Below are 20,204 nucleotides of genomic sequence, written 5' to 3'. Positions count from 1 at the left end.
CTAATTTCTTCGCCATTTAAATAAAGATACTGTTATACAAACCATCTACTCTCACTGACTGATGTATATACTTTAGTTGACTATAAAATTCTGATTATTTCTTTGTTAATTTTTTAATGGAATTTCCCTTGAAATATATAATAAATTTGAATGACTTACTGAAAAGTAGGAGCTATAATTCTTATCACATACACACTGACCCCCCCTTTTTAGCTAAATGTGTCATGCACGCCTTAGCATTTAGCGTGGGCTAAATCGATTAGCGCGCCTTAGTAAAAGAGGGCCTGAGTTTCAAGAACCCTTTTTTATGTAAATAAATGCTCATTAAAACACATGTTTATCTTGTTTTATAATTATTTTTTGAGTCTTTAGCAGTTTTGTTCTAAAGCACTTAGAGGTGTATGTACTAACCCCCTCTTTTACTAAGGTGTGCTAATTGAATTAGCGCGCACTAACGCATCCATAGACTAACATGCACGCGTTTGCATTTAGCGCATGCTAAATCAATTAGCGCGCGCTAATCGGTTAGCACACCTTAGTAAAATAAGGCCTAAGTAGTATTGAGCAACTCGCATATCTGTTACCACATGTTAAATGTTAATGCCCTCCTATGTTAACATGCATTGTACAGTAACACAAAAAAAAAGTGCTGCACTCACTCCCAAATGCATGTCCACGGAAGAGTAGGGACTGGTCTCATCTGTCAGGTAGCGTACTAGGTATTGTTGTTACCCACATAGATGCTGGATATGTGGGCTATAAATATTTTAAATACAGTACTCCCCCGATATTCGCGGGGGTTCCGTTCCAGGAACCCCCGAGAATCTTGAAAAACCGCAAATACGGTTTTTCATGGGGGAGCCTGAAGAGGGCAGCAGGAGAGCAGCCGGAGCGCCGCGAGTGCAGGAAATCACTTGCGGTACGCTCCGACCACCGCTTCCTGCACTAAGTAGGGCCTTATCCAATCAGGAGCTCCGGCTGCTCTCTCCTGCCTCTCCCGCTGCCCTCTACTTGTCGGCGGATCGCGGTCGGAAAATACCGTGAATGACCGGGACCGCAAACCACTGTACATAAATATACCAATCTAAACTAAACTCAACCTTAAGTTTGTATACCACATCATCTGCATAAAGATAGAGCTCAGCAGGGAAGGACATAATAAGAAATTAGAGGTTAAGAAGAGGATAGCTAGCTTTACATTTTAAATAGATAGCTTTACGTTTTGGAGAAAAGCCAGGTTTTCAGATGCTTTTGGAGTAATTGGAATGAGCCTAGGTTCCGCAGTGGGGCAGGGAGGTTATTCCAAAGCTCAGTGAATTTGAAGAAAAGGGATTTCCCTAATTTACCTGCATACATGACGCCTTTTAACGAAGGGAAAGATAGTTTAAGTTTGTGGGTGGATCTGGTAGTGTCAGGTCTCGAAGAATTCCAGGATAGTGGAATTAGGGGAGGAAGAATGCCATGTAGGATCTTGAATATTAGGCAGGTACATTTAAAATGAATTCTAGAAATCACCGGAAGCCAGTGAAGTTTTGACAGAAGCGGGGAAACATGATCGAATTTGCTTTTTGCAAAGATCAACCTAGTCGCAGTGTTCTGGATCCGCTGAAGTCTTTGAAGATTTTTCTTGGTTAGACTTAGATAGATGTAATTATAATAGTCCAGTCTGGAAAGAATGATCGATTGTACAAAGACAGCAAAATGTTGTTGGCGGAAGCAGGATCTCATTTTCCTCAACATGTGAAGACTAAAAAAACATTTTTTTAAACCAGAGATTTGAGATGATCATTAAAGGAAAGTGTAGAGTCAATAATGATGCCCAAAACTTTGCTTGAGAATTCGATCTGCAGTGTGGGACCAGAAGGTAGTGAAATGAGCCATGGGTAACTGATCTAATTTTGGGCCAAGCCAGAGTATTTTTGTTTTGGACTCATTCAGCTTCATTTGTACAGTGAGGGCCCAGGATTGGAGTTTCGTTATGCAAGCTGTTATATTTTCACCAATGCTGAAATACTTTTTGACTTTTGGTTTTTCTGGATTAAGAGGAGCTGTGAAAAAAGAAGTGTAGAGAATTAAAAATGCACTAACTTAAATTTAGAAATTCATTGTTTGGATCTTTCTTGAGATGTTCTCTAAAGAATGTTCCTATCCTTCTAAACAGGGCAGGAAATTTCCCTTACAATGCAGCAATTTACATTAACATAGAAACATGATGACAGATAAAGGCCAAATGGCCCATCCAGTCTGCCCATCCACAGTAACCATTATCTCTTTATCTCTCCAAGAAATCCCACGTGCTTATACCAGACCCTTTTGAATTTAGACACAGTCTCTGTGTCCATCACCTCTTCCAGGAGACTGTTCCACGCATCTACCACCCTTTCTGTAAAAAGTATTTCCTTAGATTACTCCTGAGCCTGCCAGCTCTTAACTTCATCATAAGTCCTCTCATTCCAGAGTTTCCTTTCAAATGAAAGAGACTCGACTCATGCGCATTTAGATCACGTAAGTATTTAAACATCTCTATCATATCTCCCCTCTCCTGCATTTCCTCCAAAGTATACAGATTGAGATCTTTAAGTATGTCCACATACGCCTTATAACGAAGACCACGCACAATTTTAGTAGCCTTCCTCTGGACCAACTCCATCCTTTTTGTATCTTTTTGAAGGTGCGGCCTCTGTAATTGTACACAATATTCTAAATGAGCTTGAAAGTAAAGTGTAATTGTTATTTGCGCAGACCAGAACATTTTGGCCCCCTTTTCAGGACCTTGGACAGTGACCTGCTAGTTATCCTTATAACAAAGGCCCCCGTTTATTAAGCCACGGTAAAGCATTTTAGCGCTGGCCAGTGAGGTACACTAAATGGTCCAGAGCTCATAGGAACAGAATGAGCATCAGAGCATTTACCTTGCTGGCCAGCACTAAAATGTTCTACCCTGGCTTAATAAACGGGGGCCTTTGTTATAAGGATAACTAGCAGGTCACTGTCCAAGGTCCTGAAAAGCAAGAAAGTGAGAAAATTTGAGTACAGACATCATGATATTTTCACTTTATTATATTTTTTGTATTTATTTATTGGAATTTTGTTAGTCACTTTTATGAAGAGATTCACCCAAAGAGGTATTGCCGTACAATTATGTTAACAGTATAACAGTAGTAAAAAGATCAAATATAAACATAAATACATTGAATAAGGTAAAGTCAAAATCAGTAAATTGAAACTTATTAATAAGACAACCATGAAACAGCTTCAAAAATATACTTAATAACATAAGAACATAAGAATAGCCTTATTGGGTCAGTCCAATGGTCCATCAAGCCCAGTAGCCCTTTCCCACGGTGGCCAATACAGGTCACCAGTACCTGGACAAAAACCAAGGTGTAGCAATATTCCATTCTACTGATCCAGGGCAAGCAGTGGCTTCCCCCGTGTCTTTCTCAATAACAGACTATGGACTTTTCCTCCAGGAACTTGCCCAAACATTTCTTAAAACCAGCTACGCTATCCATTTTTACCACAACATCTGGCAACATGTTTCAGAGCTTAACTATTCTCTGAGTGAAGGCCCCGAAGCAGCAGTGTATAGAGTGCTGCAGACGCTGCTGGAATCCGAAGGTTAGTCGGGACCGCGGGAAGGGAAGGGGGGCGGTAAGGGACTAAGGGAGCCAGCCAGACCGTGGGAAGGGAAAGGGGGGGGGGGTAGGGGAAACGCTGCTGCTGCACAGGGAAGTGGTGTGGGGGGAGGGAAATGGAGGGGGAGGGAATCCTGCTGTGGCTGCTGCACAGGGAAGTGGTGGGAGAGAAATGCTGCTGCATAGGAGGCAGGGAGAGAGACAGATAGAAAGAAAAGAAGAAAGACACAGGGGAGGGAGAGACACAGAAAGACAGACAAAGGGGGCCAGGGAGAGAGACAGACAGCGGGAGGGAGAGAGAGACAGAAATAAAGACACACAGACATATATTCTAGCACCCATTAATGTAACGGGCTAAAATACTAGTAAACCAATAAGCACAAATCAGAATATGACACTAACCCCCTCTTCTACAAAAACGTGCTAGCGGCTGACCCATGGCAACAGCCCCGAAGCCCATAGAGATATAAAGGGCTTCATAGCAGCCCCTAGCGCGGCTTTGTAGAAGAGGGTGTAATGAAGTAAGCTCTGGATTATTGACCATGTGAGGATCTATGAAATCTTGGTTTTAAGAGGTAATCTATTCATTTGTAATTCAAGAACAGCTATGCAGATAGCGAAGCTGGTTTTAACGAAGGTTTGGACAAGTTCCTGGAGGAAAAGTCTATAGTCTGTTATTGAGAAAGACCAAGGGGAAGCCTCTGCTTGCCCTGGATTGGTACCATGGAATGTTGCTACTCTTTGGGGTTCTAGAATCTTTTGTTACTCTTTGGGTTTTGGTCAGGTACTAGTGACCTGGACTGGTCATCATGAGAATGGGCTACTGGGCTTGATGGACCATTGGTCTGACCCAATAAGGCTATTCTTATGTTCTTAAGATATTTGTATAAGTCTTGTTTGCTTTATTTTATGCATGTTACTTTTGTAATGTCGCTTGATAATTTTTTTAAATAAATAAATGTTAAAGCTGGGGCCAAACATTTATTCCACTAAAAAAAGAAACCCCATTGTATTTGATTAATCTGAGCTGAAGAGTTATGGGTGATAAGTGAAGGTGACAGTGTTAGGGAACATGGACATTTTTTTGCTGTTAAAAAAGAAATAAATACTTTGAATTTTGACAAGAAGAAAAAAGATCAGTTGTAAAATGACTTGCATACTTTTCCCTTTCAAAATGTAGTCACGCGGACCCCAGAGGTCTCAAATTATTGTTGTTACAGATGTCCTGCTGAACTGCGTTAATGGCAAAGTAGTTTAATCACCTGCTTCTTGCGAGATCCTCCAAAGATTACAATCCCAAGAGCTCCAGATACCATTTAAGTCCCTCGCTTTGCTCCCTGTTGAAGAAAGCCTTGAAAATGTCACTGAGCCAGAGACGGCCTAGTCTCCAGAATTTCAGAATTTACTATATCTGTAAGTTATCCTTGGTGGTAATTTCCTTTTTTTCTTATATCTTTACTATTTAATCATTGTTTATTCACGCAATAAATTGTGAGCCTTCGGGACAGATAGGGAAGTTTTTCGTACCTAATTTTATTTTATGGTATCCCGTCTGGGCTATAAAAATGAACAGGTACATTTTAAAAAATCACATAAATAATTTTCAGGAATATGTTTGATATGAGCGCAAGGCTGATATTATCCAATCAAGTGATGATCTCTCCACATAGAATACGGTAAGTATCTGTATTTACATTTAGTTATTGAAAAATATCTATATAGGTGTTAAATTTAAATATATTTTACGTACAGGCTAAAGCTGAGACTTGACAAAAGAATATCTTTTCATGTGCAGGATAAAGAATATTTTATGATGCTTAACTAGCAGCAGGCTTTTCTGCCAATTTCAGTACACCGGGAGCTCCTTTTAATAAGCCGCGCTGGCGGTTTCAACACACCGGATTAGCGCGCACTATAGCGCGCGCCATTCCACGCGTTAAGGCCCTAGCGCGGCTTTGTAAAAGGAGCCCAGGATTCTGTTAACGGTGCCTAATTTGGCCAGTGCCTATAAAAACGGTGTCAGTCACACTTACCCCCTCTTTTACTAAGCTGCGCTAACCAATGAGCGCGTGCTAAACAGTTGGAGCACCTTAGTAAAACAGGGCCTTACTCCCTCTTACTAACGTGTGCTAACCGATTAGCGCACGCTAATCAAATGAGCGCACGCAAATGCTAACGCGTCCATAGACACGTGCATGCGTTAGCGTTTAGCACGTGGTTAGCGCGCGCTAAAACGCTTACTGCGCCTTTGTAAAAGGACCCCTAAAATTATTTGGCAGCTTAAGTCCCTACTAGCATTAATTATTTCTAAAACCTACCAGGTATATGTGACACACCTAAGAGAGTCAGACCCTGCTCCACAGAGCTTACAATTCATTCAAGAGAAACCTATATATATATATAAAAAAGAGATTCTAGGAGAAGGTATAATAGAGAAGTTATCAGAATGTAAACGTAACCTCAAAAAGGTGAGATTTTCATCTGGAATTGAAAAAGGACTAGAGATAGAGCATGACATGGCAACTCAAAAGGGCTGTCACATTTTATGCTTGCCTTTTGCTTTCTCTTGTGTTTCTACAGTTTGTAAAATAAAAGGAATGGCTCTTGGCAACGGCACCAGCATCACACAATTCATCCTCCAAGGAATTTCCAGCGATCCACACGTGCAGATCATAATCTTCGTGTTATTTCTAGTGATGTACTTGTTCACCCTAGCTGGAAATCTTCTCATCGTGATAACCATCTATGTGGACTCTCAGCTGCACTCTCCCATGTACTTCTTCCTCTGTAATCTGTCTCTCTTAGACTTGTCTTTTTCCACAGTCACGGTCCCCAGGACTCTTGTCAACTATCTCACGCAGAGCAAAACCATCTCATTCGGTGACTGCATTGCTCAGGTGTTTTTCTTGCATTTCTTTGGGGGCACAGAATGCTTTAACCTGACCTTGATGGCTTATGACCGCTACGTCGCCATCTGCAATCCTTTGCGTTATAACACGATAATGAACAGGCGAGCCTGCCTAGTGTTTGTGGTTTTTACATGGGTAGGTGGTTTCATTCACGCCTGTGCCCAGGCTTTCCCAGTCAGTCAGTTGCCCTTTTGCGGTCCTAACGAGATCGATCATTTCTTTTGCGATGACCATCCCTTGTCTTTGTTGGCTTGTTCAAGGACCTTTCTCAGTGAATCTACAGACATGATCAACACGGGAACCTTATCCCTCAGTTGCTTCTTGATTGTGTTCATATCTTACGCGTACATCATCTCCGCGGTCTTAAAAATTCGCTCAGCTGAGGGGAGGAAGAAAGCCTTCTCCACCTGCGCCTCCCACCTCATGGTGGTCACTTTGTTTTTCGGCCCAAGTGCCTTCATCTACATGAGACCCCCGGTGACCTTTGCAGGTGATAAACTGATCTCTGTTTTTTACACAATTGTGACCCCTTGGTTAAACCCCTTTATTTATGCTCTCAGAAATGAGAAGGTGAAAAAATCCATGATGAAGCTGGGAGGTAGGAAAGTATCTCTTTCGGGGGTACATATGAACTGATTTCCTGTTTATTCAAACAAAGTTTATGTTTTATAAATCACCTGTATGTCTGTATAATATTGTGATTATTTTTCCATGGATGAATTTTGAACTGGAATTTCCTTTGAAAGGAACTTGTATTAGTTGTGTTTTCAACATTATTTTTGGATATTCAATAACAGTTTTGTTCCAAAACACTTAGGCCCTCTTTTACAAAGGCGCACTAAGCGTTTTAGCATGGATTTAGTGTGCGCTAAATCAACGCATGCGCTAACTGCTAATGCGTCCTTAGGATAACATGCATGCATTAGCGTTTAGTGTGTGTTTAGCATGTGCTAATATTTAGCATATGCTAAAAAGCTTAGCGCACCTTTGTAGAAGAGGGGGCTAGGCCTAGAATTTGTAAATAATACCTAAGGTTAGAGACCTATATTGCCAATTTAAGTGGCTAACCTAATTTCTATAATGACATTAGGTTCAATTATAAGCTATAACAAGCTCATAATTGAAAAGAAAAAATTAATTGGCCGATAGGCGCCAACTGGATTCTACAAAAGATACCTAACATCTAAATGGGCATGTTTAGGGCCGGGAAAGGACTTAGGCGCCACTAAGGTTGATTCTCTATAGGACTTAGATGTCTTCAATGTAGGCCAGTCAAACCCTGGCCTACGTTACAGGTGCCCAAGTTCTAAGTTAGGTGCCATTAAATATGATTATGGATACGGTGCCTTACCGTGATTGACATGCGATAGGTATTACAGGTGTCTATCTTTTTAGGCACCGTTTACAGAATCTGGCCCTTAGGGCCCCTCTGGCACGGCAAAGGCACCAAAGTCCATTGACCAGTTCTCCCTGGACCAAGACTAGCGCCCTAAGAATATATGAGAAAATCCTCTTTTTATAACCTACCCACATATATTTGATTGGAGCAGCCTTTTCTTTTTCAAAATGTAAGACAATTCTTAAATCCTACTTTTTTAAAAATCTGGCCTTTGGAGATGGTTGGGGCAAAGGTGGCTTAGACATTCTTGATAGGTGGTATATCAAGAACTGAATAAACTTGAAGCTTGAAAATCTAAATGATTCATTTGCAGACCTAAGAACATAAGAACATAAGCAGTGCCTCCGCCGGGTCAGACCATAGGTCCATCCTGCCTGGCAGTCCGCTCCCATGGCGGCCCAAACAGGTCACGACCTGTCTGAATCACCAGAAGGGGCTCCCTTGCCACCTTGGTTTCTCATTGAAGTCCTATCTTCCCATCGTAGTCCTAACCCTCCGGTCTTGCACATGCACGACCTGTTGGGTTTCTATACTTATTATCTGGTTAACTTTCTGTTCGATTGATGTCTGTACCTAATATGAATTCAGTGCTTCTTTCCTGTTTTAAAATGGATTTCTTTTCTTGTGTTGTCTGCTTTGATTGATTCTAGAATTGTAAACCAGATGTCTGGATTTACCTGGACATGCCCTCTTTTTAGAGGACATATCCGGGCGTCCAGATGTCTTTTCAAAACCCGGCACTTTGTCCGAGTTTTGAAAAGCTACCAGCTCAAGACCGCGTCGGGAGGGCATGCGTGGATGCAACATGCGTGGCTCTGAGCATGAGAACTGGTTGAGGGGATGAGGCTGAGGGGGAACAGGGCGTGACTTTGGTAGAATGGGGCGGGGCTGGATTGAACTATGTGAGCCTGGGGGGTGGGGCCTTGGGTCCGGATTTTACCTTAGCGAAATCTGGTAACCCTAACCGAGACCTGCTTGTCAGAATAGGCCATATAACAATAGCCAATGGTCCATCTAGCCCTGACTACAGTTTCCACTGTGACCAATCCACCCATGAGCATTAGGACACTAAACAATAGAAACATAGAAAATGACGGCAGAAAAGGGCCATAGCACATCAAGTCTGCCCACTTTAATGACCCACTGACCTTTCAGGCCAAAGCCCCCTCTAGTGCCAGGCCCTAAAATTCAAAACCTTCCAGTACCCTCCTATACCAGATGCCCCCAAACTGAAGGACCACTATAAAGGCAACTTCCCTACTTGAAATGAACCCTCCCCGACCCAGGAATTCCCCCACCCAAAGCTTACCAACCCTCCCAATGCATACCTTTCATTTCTCTGCTGTTCTGGGCAGAGGCAATCTCCTGTCACTTGCCAGCACTGTCATCCATTGCCATGATCTGCATCCCAGTGATATATTCAATGTCAATATCTGGAAATCTACTTGGAGAACTTAGGACAGCTTTTGCCTTTTGCAGACCTAAGTTCTTCAAATAACTAATCAGGTACCGATGCTAAATATCATTGCTAGCTGCATATTTACTGGCTGCACCCAGGATTTGCCTCAGATAGAGGGCAATTCTATAACTGAGCGCCACAATTGAAATACTAAGGCCCTCTTTTACTAAGGTACGCTAAGCGTTTTAGTGAACGTTTAGCGCACGCTAAATCAACACTTGCGCTAACTGCTAACACGTCCATAGGATAACATGCACGCCTTAGTGTTTATTCACCATGCGCTAAAAAGCATCGCACACCTTAGTGAAAGAGGGGGGTAAGGGGAACAAACACGCTCGGGCATCCCGCAGTAATTTGGGGATCAGCAAGCGCTACACAAGCTGGGGGTGGAGACTGGGTGTGTTCTCTACTACTTAGCAGAGCTACATTGCAATACAGTAACCAATTAGCACATGCTTTGTGTATGAGCTTTTAACATCTACTTAGTGGTTGGCAGTAGGAGCTCATGAGCTAATGAGAAAATTTGTTTCTGGCCATTAATAAGGAAAATAGGAAAACTGGCCTTTATACCTCTGTAAGACTTTCGTGTACGCTGTGACGTAGTGAGGGTGGATGGCGCCTGGGGCGGTGTCACCCCTCACCCTCTGCTCCTTCCCCAACCCTCCACCATGCGCATGCCCTTTCCCTGTACCACTTTAACTTCCCCGGTGTGAGCAGCATCTCCAGCTTGCTGCCCGCCCTGGCCTTGGCTCTCCCTTAGATGTCACTCTCTGGTCCTGCCACCAGGAAGTGATGTCAGAGGGAGAGCCAAGGCTGGCACGAACAGCAGGTTGGAGCTGTTACTTGCGCTGGCAAAAAGCAAAAGGTACCCTGGAAGGAAGGAGTGGTGGGCATAGAAGAAGAGGTTGCCAGTGCCCCAAACAATACAGCACCCAGGGCAGTCCATCCCCCCACCTCCTTACTGCATCACTGAGTGTACGGGAATGACCCAAGTAAGGGTGTTTTAAGGCCACTTTTTACCACAGTTTATTAAAAAGGCCCTTAATTCTACTGAGGGTTGATTCATAAGCCATGGCAACTATTTTATTTTTTTTCGTTCAAAAATGTGCAGACTCTGGAAATATAATATATACATTTGAAAGTGTGTGGCATGTACTTCTTAATGCTGCCACCAGATAAGAGATGAGTGCAGGCATCTCTGGTAGGGGAGAAGCAAAAACAAAAACAAATCCAACAAATCTGCAGTGAAAGGTGAACACCAAAAACAAGAAAGAAACTGCAGAATGGAAAGTACAAGGTGCAGAAATCTTTATTTAAAAAGCATACACAATTGTAATCCTTAAAAAAAATGGCTCTCATGTACATGGAATACGGGCCCAACACAGTCCGTGTTTCGGAGAAACTCTCCTTCCCCAGGGGTCCGGGATGACCAATGTAGAGAGTGAATGTGGAAAACAATGTTGTGTTAAATTCATCAAAATCTTTGTATCGGAAGCAAGAAATTCTCCTTCTGAGCAGACGTACGGAGTAAGTACAGAGTGTTTTCTAAACCGGAGCTGTTCTGTGAGGGAGTTTTTTTGCCAGTGAAAGTATTTAAAGCAGTTTTGATTTGTACCTTTTGGTTCTCTACTGCTACATTAGTCTGAGGCTTTTACTCCCTCTTTTTGGGTGCGTGCTGGGTTTGAAGAGGGGAGGGTACCTCGGTGCCACGATCACACAATATTTTGACTCATTATATGAACACATTAGCAAATCAAATGCAGCTGATGGTATTCACTACCTTCCCCATCAATGGCAACTGAATATGGACAACCTGGGAGAATGCTTTGCCACCGGAAAATGGTTAATTTCTCATTCCAGTATTAATAGCCATATACTAATGTTCTCATGGACATAAAGTAATACACAACTGTTTGTTTCTGCTTTTTTTTTTATAGGTCTGACTCACTTTGATTGAAGATTTATTGTGAATTTAAATCTTGATGTCTAATTGTCTTTTCGAATTGTTTTAAGCATTATGTATGTTTGATCTCATGTAAACCGCCTATGGCTAGACGGTATAGAAATGTTAAAAATAAAATAAATAAATGTGCCGTTGTACTTGAAAAAGATACCAACTACTGCATCCATGACAATATTTTGGATATCTCGAGGTTTCCATCATTATTGACGGACCCCTAAGGCAGACATGTTTTATGTTGAAACACGGCCTGTATCAGGTCCCAGAATAAGTTTCACTTTCATTTCTGAGTCTAGATGGTCTTTGGTGTTTTTGTTTGGTTTTTGAGGTGGTTTTTATACTTCAACCCTCTCCTACACTGTTTTGTACCTTCAGATAAAGCCTGGAACCCATTGGATTCTAGATATTTTGGTAGCCTATTTTTCATTATGGCATCCATTAATTTTCTTACACAAACTAAAAAAACAAAAACCCAAGGGTTGCTGCATACAATAACGAAAACTAAAAAGAAAAACAGTGTTTCATGAACGGCCCGTGACCAGTGATTCCAACCACAAAATTCACATGGAAAAAAAAGCCTCAAAACATAATCGGCAGCACTTCATATCATTATTATCACAGGCAATGTGTGGCGGCGGCAAAAAGGGCGAACAGAATGCTAGGAATGATAAAGAAGGCAATCACGAACAGATCAGAGAAGGTTATCATGCCGCTGTACCGGGCCATGGTGCACCCTCACCTGGAATACTGCATCCAGCACTTGTCGCTGTACATGAAGAAGGACACGGTACTACTCGAAAGGGTCCAGAGAAGAGCAACTAAGGTGGTTAAGGGGTTGGAGGAGCTGCTGTACAGTGAAAGATTAGAGAAACTGGGCCTCTTCTCCCTTGAACAGAGGAGATTGAAAGGGAACATGATCGAAACATTCACTGTACTGAAGGGAAAAGACTTAGCAGATAAAGAGGGATTGTTCACCATCTCCAAGGTAGGGAGAACAAGAGGGCACTCTCTAAAGATAAAAGGGGATAGATTCCATACAAACGTAGGAAGCTCTTCACCCAGAGAGTGGTAGAAAACTGGAACGCTCTTCCGGAGTCTGTCATAGGGGAAAACACCCTCCAGGGATTCAAGACAAAGTTAGACAAGTTCCTGCTGAACCAGAACGTATGCAAGTAGGGCTAGTCTCAGTTAGGGCGCTGGTCTTTGACCAGAGGGATGCCGCGTGAGCGGACTGCTGTGCATGATGGGACTTCTGGGTATGATGGACTGCTGGTCTGACCCAGCAGCAGCAATTCTTATGTTCTTAGGCAAAAAAACTATTTAATGGCTCAAGGATTCGCAGCAAAGCACTTATCTGGGAAGCTGTAGATTGCTGAGAATGCTTCCTTCTTTCAAACAGTCCTTTTTTGATGTCCCAAAACTCCCCAAAAGGAACCTTGTTTTGACATAACTCATGGCTGCGTCAGGGGAGAATTACGCTTGCTGTGCTCAAACACAACTTTCATGGCGGCCTAGGAACATTGGAGAAGGACCGGACCTTTAAAACCCACAGGTTGATGACATCACTTTCGGACCTACAAAATGTCAAATTTCACAACAGCACTCAAAAAAACCACACACTCCACTCTATTCATTGATTAAGGCCCACCAGCCCAGTGTTAAATGAATATACATTTAGATCACCTCTTCGATGTGTATATGTAGCAGCATAAATCAAATGCATCTCAACTCAGTGAAACTGTGTCCCACATCGTTACAGACGGTCCACCATCATTCCATGATCAATGTCAGTGTTCTTCAACCTTTTTATACCTATGGACCAGCAGAAATAAAATAATTATTTTGTGAACCGGCATCGATCTGCAGACCAATGATTGAAGAACACTGAGCTAAGTCGTGGGCCATCTGGAAGCCTTCCCTCTGATGTTGCGACATCAGAGAGAAGGCTTCCAGTTCAGGCGCAAGACATGCATAGGAGCTGCTGCCCATGGCTTTGTGCACTGAGTCAGTGAGGAAGAGGGAGCCGGGCTGAACCGGCGATTGAAGAACACTGTTTTGGGCCTGATGCACATGCCGGCCCTGTGGACCGGCAGGAAATTTCTGTGGACCGGCACTGATCCATGGACCGGTGGTTGAAGAACACTGATCTATGTTATATCGATGTTCAACCATCCTGGTTTTTAGTGGACAAGTAGTGCAACCGATGTAGCAAAGCTTACAAAGACAGCTCAGCAAATACACTACATGAGTGCTGCCGATTATGTTTTGAGGCTTTTTTCTCCATGTGGTTGGAATCATTGGCAACAAGACATTCATGAGACGCAGGGGGTCTTTTACTAAGCACGCGCTAAAGACCCCCTACAGTTTCTTGTTTTAGTATCCATTGATTTTTACCATCATCAAAGTTAGCCTGTCTTGCATTTCACACTTTCTCTGTTGTATAAGTTTTATAAAGATATCATCCTCCTTCTCCAGTTTTAAAGGAACACTCTTGTCTCAAGTAATTATTAAACAGATCCTTTAGTGGACCCACTGGAGCTTCTTTGAGCTCCCTTAATATGTGGAGATGCTTCCTGGCCTTAGCTGTGTCCACTTCTCTTTTCGCTAGTTTCATGTACTTTTTAAATGGTGCAGCATCTACCTAGTTGTCAAATTATATTCCAATGCCAAGAGCTGGCAGTGAAGATGGAACAAAAGAATTTGATCTTAAAGCTGATTTTTTTTTCATTTCATTCCATCCACATTATCAACATTCTCTCTAAGGTGTGGCTGGAGTCTACTTCCCACATTGCTTTTATAGGATGGCACAGCAATATCGCAATGTTTCCAAATTGGGCATTAAGCACTAGTTACTCCTTCGTGCCCTGCTTAACGCCACTCAAATCAAAGACCCAGTGATTTATTCAACAGATATGGAATTTATTGTTGGCCGCAGCCATAAATGCGTAATACATACATCAACAAATATACACTTATCAATACCAAAGGAATACATAACATTTACTGAACTTATCACAACGTATACATGACACCTGTTACCAAACAACCATGCCACCAACATGAATTTGTGGGGGCCGTCCAAGCTTCCCCACTCTTCACCCTGACCCAGCCCGTTCAAGGCTGGGTCCCTTCCCTATGTTGTGAATGCAGTGAATGCCATGGCTTGGCCTCCTCACCTTCCAAGCAAGGAGACATGGCCTTTGCCACCACAGATGACCCGGAGTTTTCCTGTAAATCATCCGCTGTGCATGTGCCCCTTTATCAGATACCTTCCTAACTCATCTTTATTATACATTTACAGCTCTGACAGGAGTTGCGGGTGAGTGGGCGGGAACTCGCCGACGTCCCGTGCGCTGAAGCCGAAAGGACTGCCTTTCCCCCACACACTCTGCTATCAACCCTCTGGCCCCACCACTCCCCCCCTCCCCAATCCCCCTTTCTTTCCTAGCTGATAGGATCACTCTGTCCTTTTCCCTATCCTGGCCCCATCCCAAGATCGCCCTTCCCCTTTCTTTAACCCTCTCTTTCCCTACCTTTTTCTTTTCTTCGTCACCCCCCTACACCCCCACCCCCTTGCTTACCTAGTAACGGCCTCGCTCAATTTGTCTTCGCTCCCCCTATTCGTCAGGGAGCTTGTTCTATCTATGCTACTTTAGTGTCCTCATCCCACATGTGCACCAACAATGGTGATGAATCAATATTGTGTTTTCAATAGCAAGGGACAGACGGATCCCCTTGGGAGTACTGCATAACCAACTAGTTATGCCGAAATCTCTGTTAAGACTTACTCCATCCCATCTACACCCTCCCAGCCATTGAAGCCCTCCCCAGCCCATCCTCCACCATCCTCTTTGACTAAGAAAGCACGCAAATCTCTTTTCTATCATGGACTTCATTTTTTGCTGTTCACAAAACAGATATACTCTGAATTTTGACAAGAAAAAAAAGTCCGTGAGAACATGACTTGCGTTTACTTTTCTTGCACGATTTATCCACGTGAAGTCCATAAACTGCAGATTAGATTTGTTTTCCCCAGAGAAGAACTGGCAAACACTTGAAAAGGCAAAGTTGTTTGCAGCTCTTTCTTTTTTTGAGATGCTGTAACGATTATAATCCCAAGAGCCCCAAATACAGTTTAAGTACGACGCTTTGCTGTCTTCTGGAGAAAGCTTTCAGTCTGTAGCTGTTAGAAGAAGTTTGAGGAAGAGATGACCTATTTTCCAAGAATTCTGAATTTACTGTATCTCCAATTTAAACTTTGTAGTAATTTTCATGAATGTGTTTTGTTATTTGGAAATGAGCAATGCAAAAATCATCCATTCAAGTGATGATCTCTCCAGGAACCTTTTTTGTATTGGGAGAGCTAAGCAAATCAAGCTTTTCCTTGGCCCTTAACTTCTGGGCTTTATACAGCAAAAATTCGGACGGGCCAAAGTGTCCACCCCATTTCACTGCCTAAGGAACTTTCCAAATAATGTGCTGTAAGTATTTATTTCTCTTTGAATTTCTCCTTATGGTTTACTCACCTTATAACTTGCAACACTTTTAACGTAAGTTTTCAGATATCATTTTTAAAAAATATATAATTCACGTACAGGGTAAAGCTGGGAAACACCAAAGGAATATCTGTTCAGGTGCAGGATCAAAAGCATGTAATGATCCCTAAATATCGGAGACTTTTCTGCAGTTTCAGTATTCGTTCATCCGTCTTGTTGACCTTGTCTCTTCTTGTCTTACCTCACTTGCTATGTCTCATTGTCTCTTTCTAAGTCTTTCCTAAACATGTCATAAAACCCTTAAGTAGACCATCAAGTTTAAATAGCAAGGCTGTGAAGAGAACTGTCAGAATGGAATTGCATTGCCAGGGCTATTACTTCTTGATTATATCAGCTATTAGAAACATAGAGAGATGTTGGCAGATAAAGGCCAAATGGACCATCCAGTCAGTCCATCCGCATCATCCACTCTCTCCTCCTCTCCCTAAGAGATCCCACGTGCCCGCCCCATGCTTTTTTGAATTCAGACACAGTTTGTATCTCCACCCCCTCTACTGAGAGACTATTTCAAGTTTCTAAGTTTATTAAGAACTTGATATCCTGCTTATCACAAAATATCCACGCTTACAATTAAAACTAACCCCCTCTTTTACCAAGGTGCGCTAATCGATTAGTGCATGCTAATCAAATTAGCGTGCACTAAATTCTAACGTGTCCATAGACTAGCATGCACACCTTAGCGATTAGCGTACGCTAAATCGATTAGCGCATCTCAGTAAAAGAGGGCCTAAGGGGGAAAAAACGTGCCAAACAAGACATGAATGTGACGGAAGGGAGAAAACGACAACGTTTGATAGGAAAATGAGGTGGGATAAAACAAAGTTCTATTATTTAATTTCAGGCGTAGAATGAGAAGAAACGCATTACTTTATTTTCAACAGAAAGGATTTTTTTTTTTTCTAATATATTGTGAGATTATTATAGTTTCACTGATGGACGGAACTGATGAGTATGGTGGAAAGAAGCCAGTCTAAGAAAAAGGACCATTTAAATTAAGGGCCTGTTTTACAAAGCCTCGAAGCCCTTTAAATCTCTATGGGCTTCGGGGCCGTTACTGTGCGGCTTAGACAATGACCTGTATATTGAATAAACAAAACCTTTTTTTAAAACCCTGTCAATATTCATCTGATAGTGATCAGGGCTTTAGTGCAAAACTAGATCTGAAAATTCAATGACAGGCCATGTTCAGGCACCATCATTGTATAATTGGGTCATAAGAACATAAGAAATGCCTTCACCGAATCAGACCCTAGGTCCATCCTGTCCGGCGACTCACACACGCGGAGGCCAATCCCGGTGTTCCCTACTAAAGACCTTGTTTACCGGTATACCTCAATGTGTTTTGCAAGAAGGGGTGCATCCAACTTGCCCTTGAATCCTGGAATCTGGGTCTATCTGGACATTTCCTGGCTACCCGTACTTATTCAAGTCCCTGCGGATTATGATGCAGGGTATGGCGGCAACTATGAAAGCAACTAAAATGTTAGGAATTATCAGGAAAGGAATGCAAAACAAAGATGCAAATGTTATAATACTGTGTGCAATTTTGGTAGTTGTATCTCAAAAAAGGTATCGAGGAATTAGAGAGAAGAGTGACAAAAGTGATAAAAGGGATGGGATGACTTCCTTATGAGGAAAGGCTAAAGCAGCTAGTACTCTTCAGTTTGGAGAAGAGACGGCTCAGGATGATACGATAGAGGCCTATAAAATACTGAGTGCAGTGGAAAGGATAGATGTGAATCACTTGTTCACTCTTTCCAAAAATCCTAGGGCTAGGGGGCATGCGCTGAAGATACTACGTGGTAGATTGAAAACAAAACGGAGAAAATATTTCTTCACATAATTAAACTCTCTAATTCCTTGCCAGAGACTGTGGTGAAATCAGTTAGCTTAGCGGGGTTTAAAAGAGGTCATATTTAGCCATTATTGAGATGGCTTGGGGAAATCCACAGTTGCTTCTTAGGATAAATAGCATGAAATCTGTTTTATGACTTGGAGCTCCTTTTATGAAGGTGCGTTAGGGCCTTAACGTGCGGAATAGCATCTCCTCTTGAGCAGGTGGTAGTTTTTTCCGGTGCGTGCGCTAAAAACGCTAGCGTGCCTTTGTAAAAGGAGCCCTTGATTTCTAGCTAGGAACTGTACTTGGGATACTTGGCTTTATGGACCTTCAGTCTGTCCCAAAAAGACAATTCTCATGTTCTTAAGTTTATTTTGTTTTGACATTGCTCATCAACACAGTCATCTGAGCAGTTCACAGTCTAATCGAGAACTCTAAGTATGTTCCCTATCTTTCCCAGCAGGTTCTCAATATAACTATAGTACCCGGTCAACAGAGGGTTAAGTGACTTGGCCAGGCTCACAAGGAGTGATACTGGGCTTGAACCCACAACCTCAGGGTGCCGAGGCAGCAGCTTTAACCACTAGGCGACTCCTACTCCAGAGAAACGTTCAAGATGTAACAGCAGATTCCAAAAGGTGAGTTTTCAGCTAAGATTTGAAAAGGACTAGAGTCAGAGCATTGCAGAGCTTCTAACGAACATTAACATTCTGTTAACCCATGCCTCGTTTTATGCATTCTTTCCATTCTCTCCTGTGTTTCTGTTTCCCTACAGTTGATGAAGAGGATGAAATGGCAGCCAGGAATGCAACCAGAGTCACCCATTTCATCCTGCTCGGAGTTTCCAGCAATCCAGACTTACAGATAGTGTTCTTTGTGCTGTTTCTGTTGATGTACACGTTCACCCTAGCTGGGAATCTTCTCATCGTGGTAACCATCTACCTGGACTCTCAGCTGCACTCTCCCATGTACTTCTTCCTCTGTAATCTGTCTCTCTTAGATTTGTCCTTTTCCACAGTCACTGTCCCCAGATCCCTTATTAACTTTCTGATGCAGAGCAAGACCATCTCGTTCAGTGACTGCATTGTTCAAGTGTTTTTCTTGCATTTCATCGGGGGCACAGAATGCTTTCACCTGACCCTGATGGCTTATGACCGCTACGTCGCCATCTGCAACCCTCTGCGTTATAACACAATAATGAACAGACAACTCTGCCTCCTGCTGGTGGTCGCTACATGGGTAGGCGGTTTAATTCACGCCTTTGCTCAGTCACTTCCAGTAATCCAGCTGCCCTTCTGTGGTCCTAACGAGATAAATCACTTCTTTTGTGACGTCCACCCCTTATCTCTGTTGGCTTGCTCTAGCACCTTTTTCAGTGAAACTGCAGATATGGTCAACACGGGATCCTTAGGCATCGTTTGTTTCTCTGTGGTGTTTATATCTTATGTGTACATCATCTCGACTGTCTTAAAAATTTGCTCAGCTGAAGGAAGGCAGAAAGCGTTCTCTACCTGTGCCTCCCACCTCATGGTGGTTACTCTGTTTTTTGGCCCAGGCCTCTTCATTTATATGAGACCCACAACGACATCTGCAGGAGATAAACTGATCTCTGTTTTTTACACTATCATGACCCCTTGGCTAAACCCCTTCATTTACACTCTCAGGAACGAAAAGGTCAAAAAATCGATGAAGAAGCTGGGAGGCCAAAAAGTGTCTTTCTTGGGGACTCATATCAACTGAACTAAACTAAAACTTAGCTTTGTATGCTGGGTTTTTAACCAAAATGGAATTTGACTCGGTTAACAGTAACTAAAAGAAATACAAAAAAAAGTAACGGTCAGAAAATATTAATGTGACTGATTTCCAAAGTGTTTGGCAAATAAAATAGTTTTAAAGATTTGCAAAAAAGTTGAAAAGGACCAGGATCCCTTAAGATAAGTGGAAGTTCGATCCATAGTTGAGATAATTTGAAGGCCAAGGATTGACTGAAATTCTTCATTCCTTTGATTCCTTTCACTGAAGGAAGGGAGAGTTTGAATTGTTGGGTGCCTCTTGCATAGGAGAATCTAGAAGCATTCCATAATAAAGGGACAAGGTGGATGAAGATACCATATAAAATTTTAGAAGTAAGACATGCATATTTAAGGTGAATCCTTAGATGGACCGGAAGCCAATGAAGATTCCTCTTAATAAAAAAAAAGGCTTATTGTGCAAAACCTTCTGCTCTCACTGAATGGTATATGTTCCTAGTGGTGTAGGAAGAGGAGGGGGGCGTCCACCCCAGTGCCAAATTGATGGGGGGCGCTGGCACCCCTCCTCCTCTCCACCCTCCGCCTATTCCCATTCCTCCCTACACGTGCATGCCCCTTTCCCCTTACCTCTAGTTGAAGTTGTTGTTCACAGTGGTCAACAATGTGCTCTTTGCGACTCCGTCGGCTCTCCCGCT

General features: G+C 42.6%; 2 protein-coding genes across 2 annotated transcripts; both read left to right on the top strand.

Annotated features, from left to right (window-relative positions):
* Window positions 1-6,235: 6,235 nt before the first annotated feature.
* LOC117350440 (olfactory receptor 4S2-like) lies at window positions 6,236-7,183 on the top strand. The gene has a single exon (XM_033924729.1). The coding sequence runs from the start codon at window positions 6,236-6,238 to the stop codon at window positions 7,181-7,183; it is 948 nt and encodes a 315-aa protein (XP_033780620.1).
* An 11,367-nt stretch (window positions 7,184-18,550) lies between these two features.
* On the top strand, window positions 18,551-19,498 carry LOC117350439 (olfactory receptor 1509-like). Its single transcript, XM_033924728.1, has one exon. It carries the CDS (start codon window positions 18,551-18,553, stop codon window positions 19,496-19,498), a length of 948 nt encoding a protein of 315 aa, XP_033780619.1.
* Window positions 19,499-20,204: the final 706 nt, after the last annotated feature.

This window comes from Geotrypetes seraphini, chromosome 16, assembly GCF_902459505.1.
Source record: "Geotrypetes seraphini chromosome 16, aGeoSer1.1, whole genome shotgun sequence".
NCBI classification, from domain to species: domain Eukaryota; kingdom Metazoa; phylum Chordata; class Amphibia; order Gymnophiona; family Dermophiidae; genus Geotrypetes; species Geotrypetes seraphini.
This window is presented reverse-complemented; position numbering and strand designations above follow the sequence as displayed.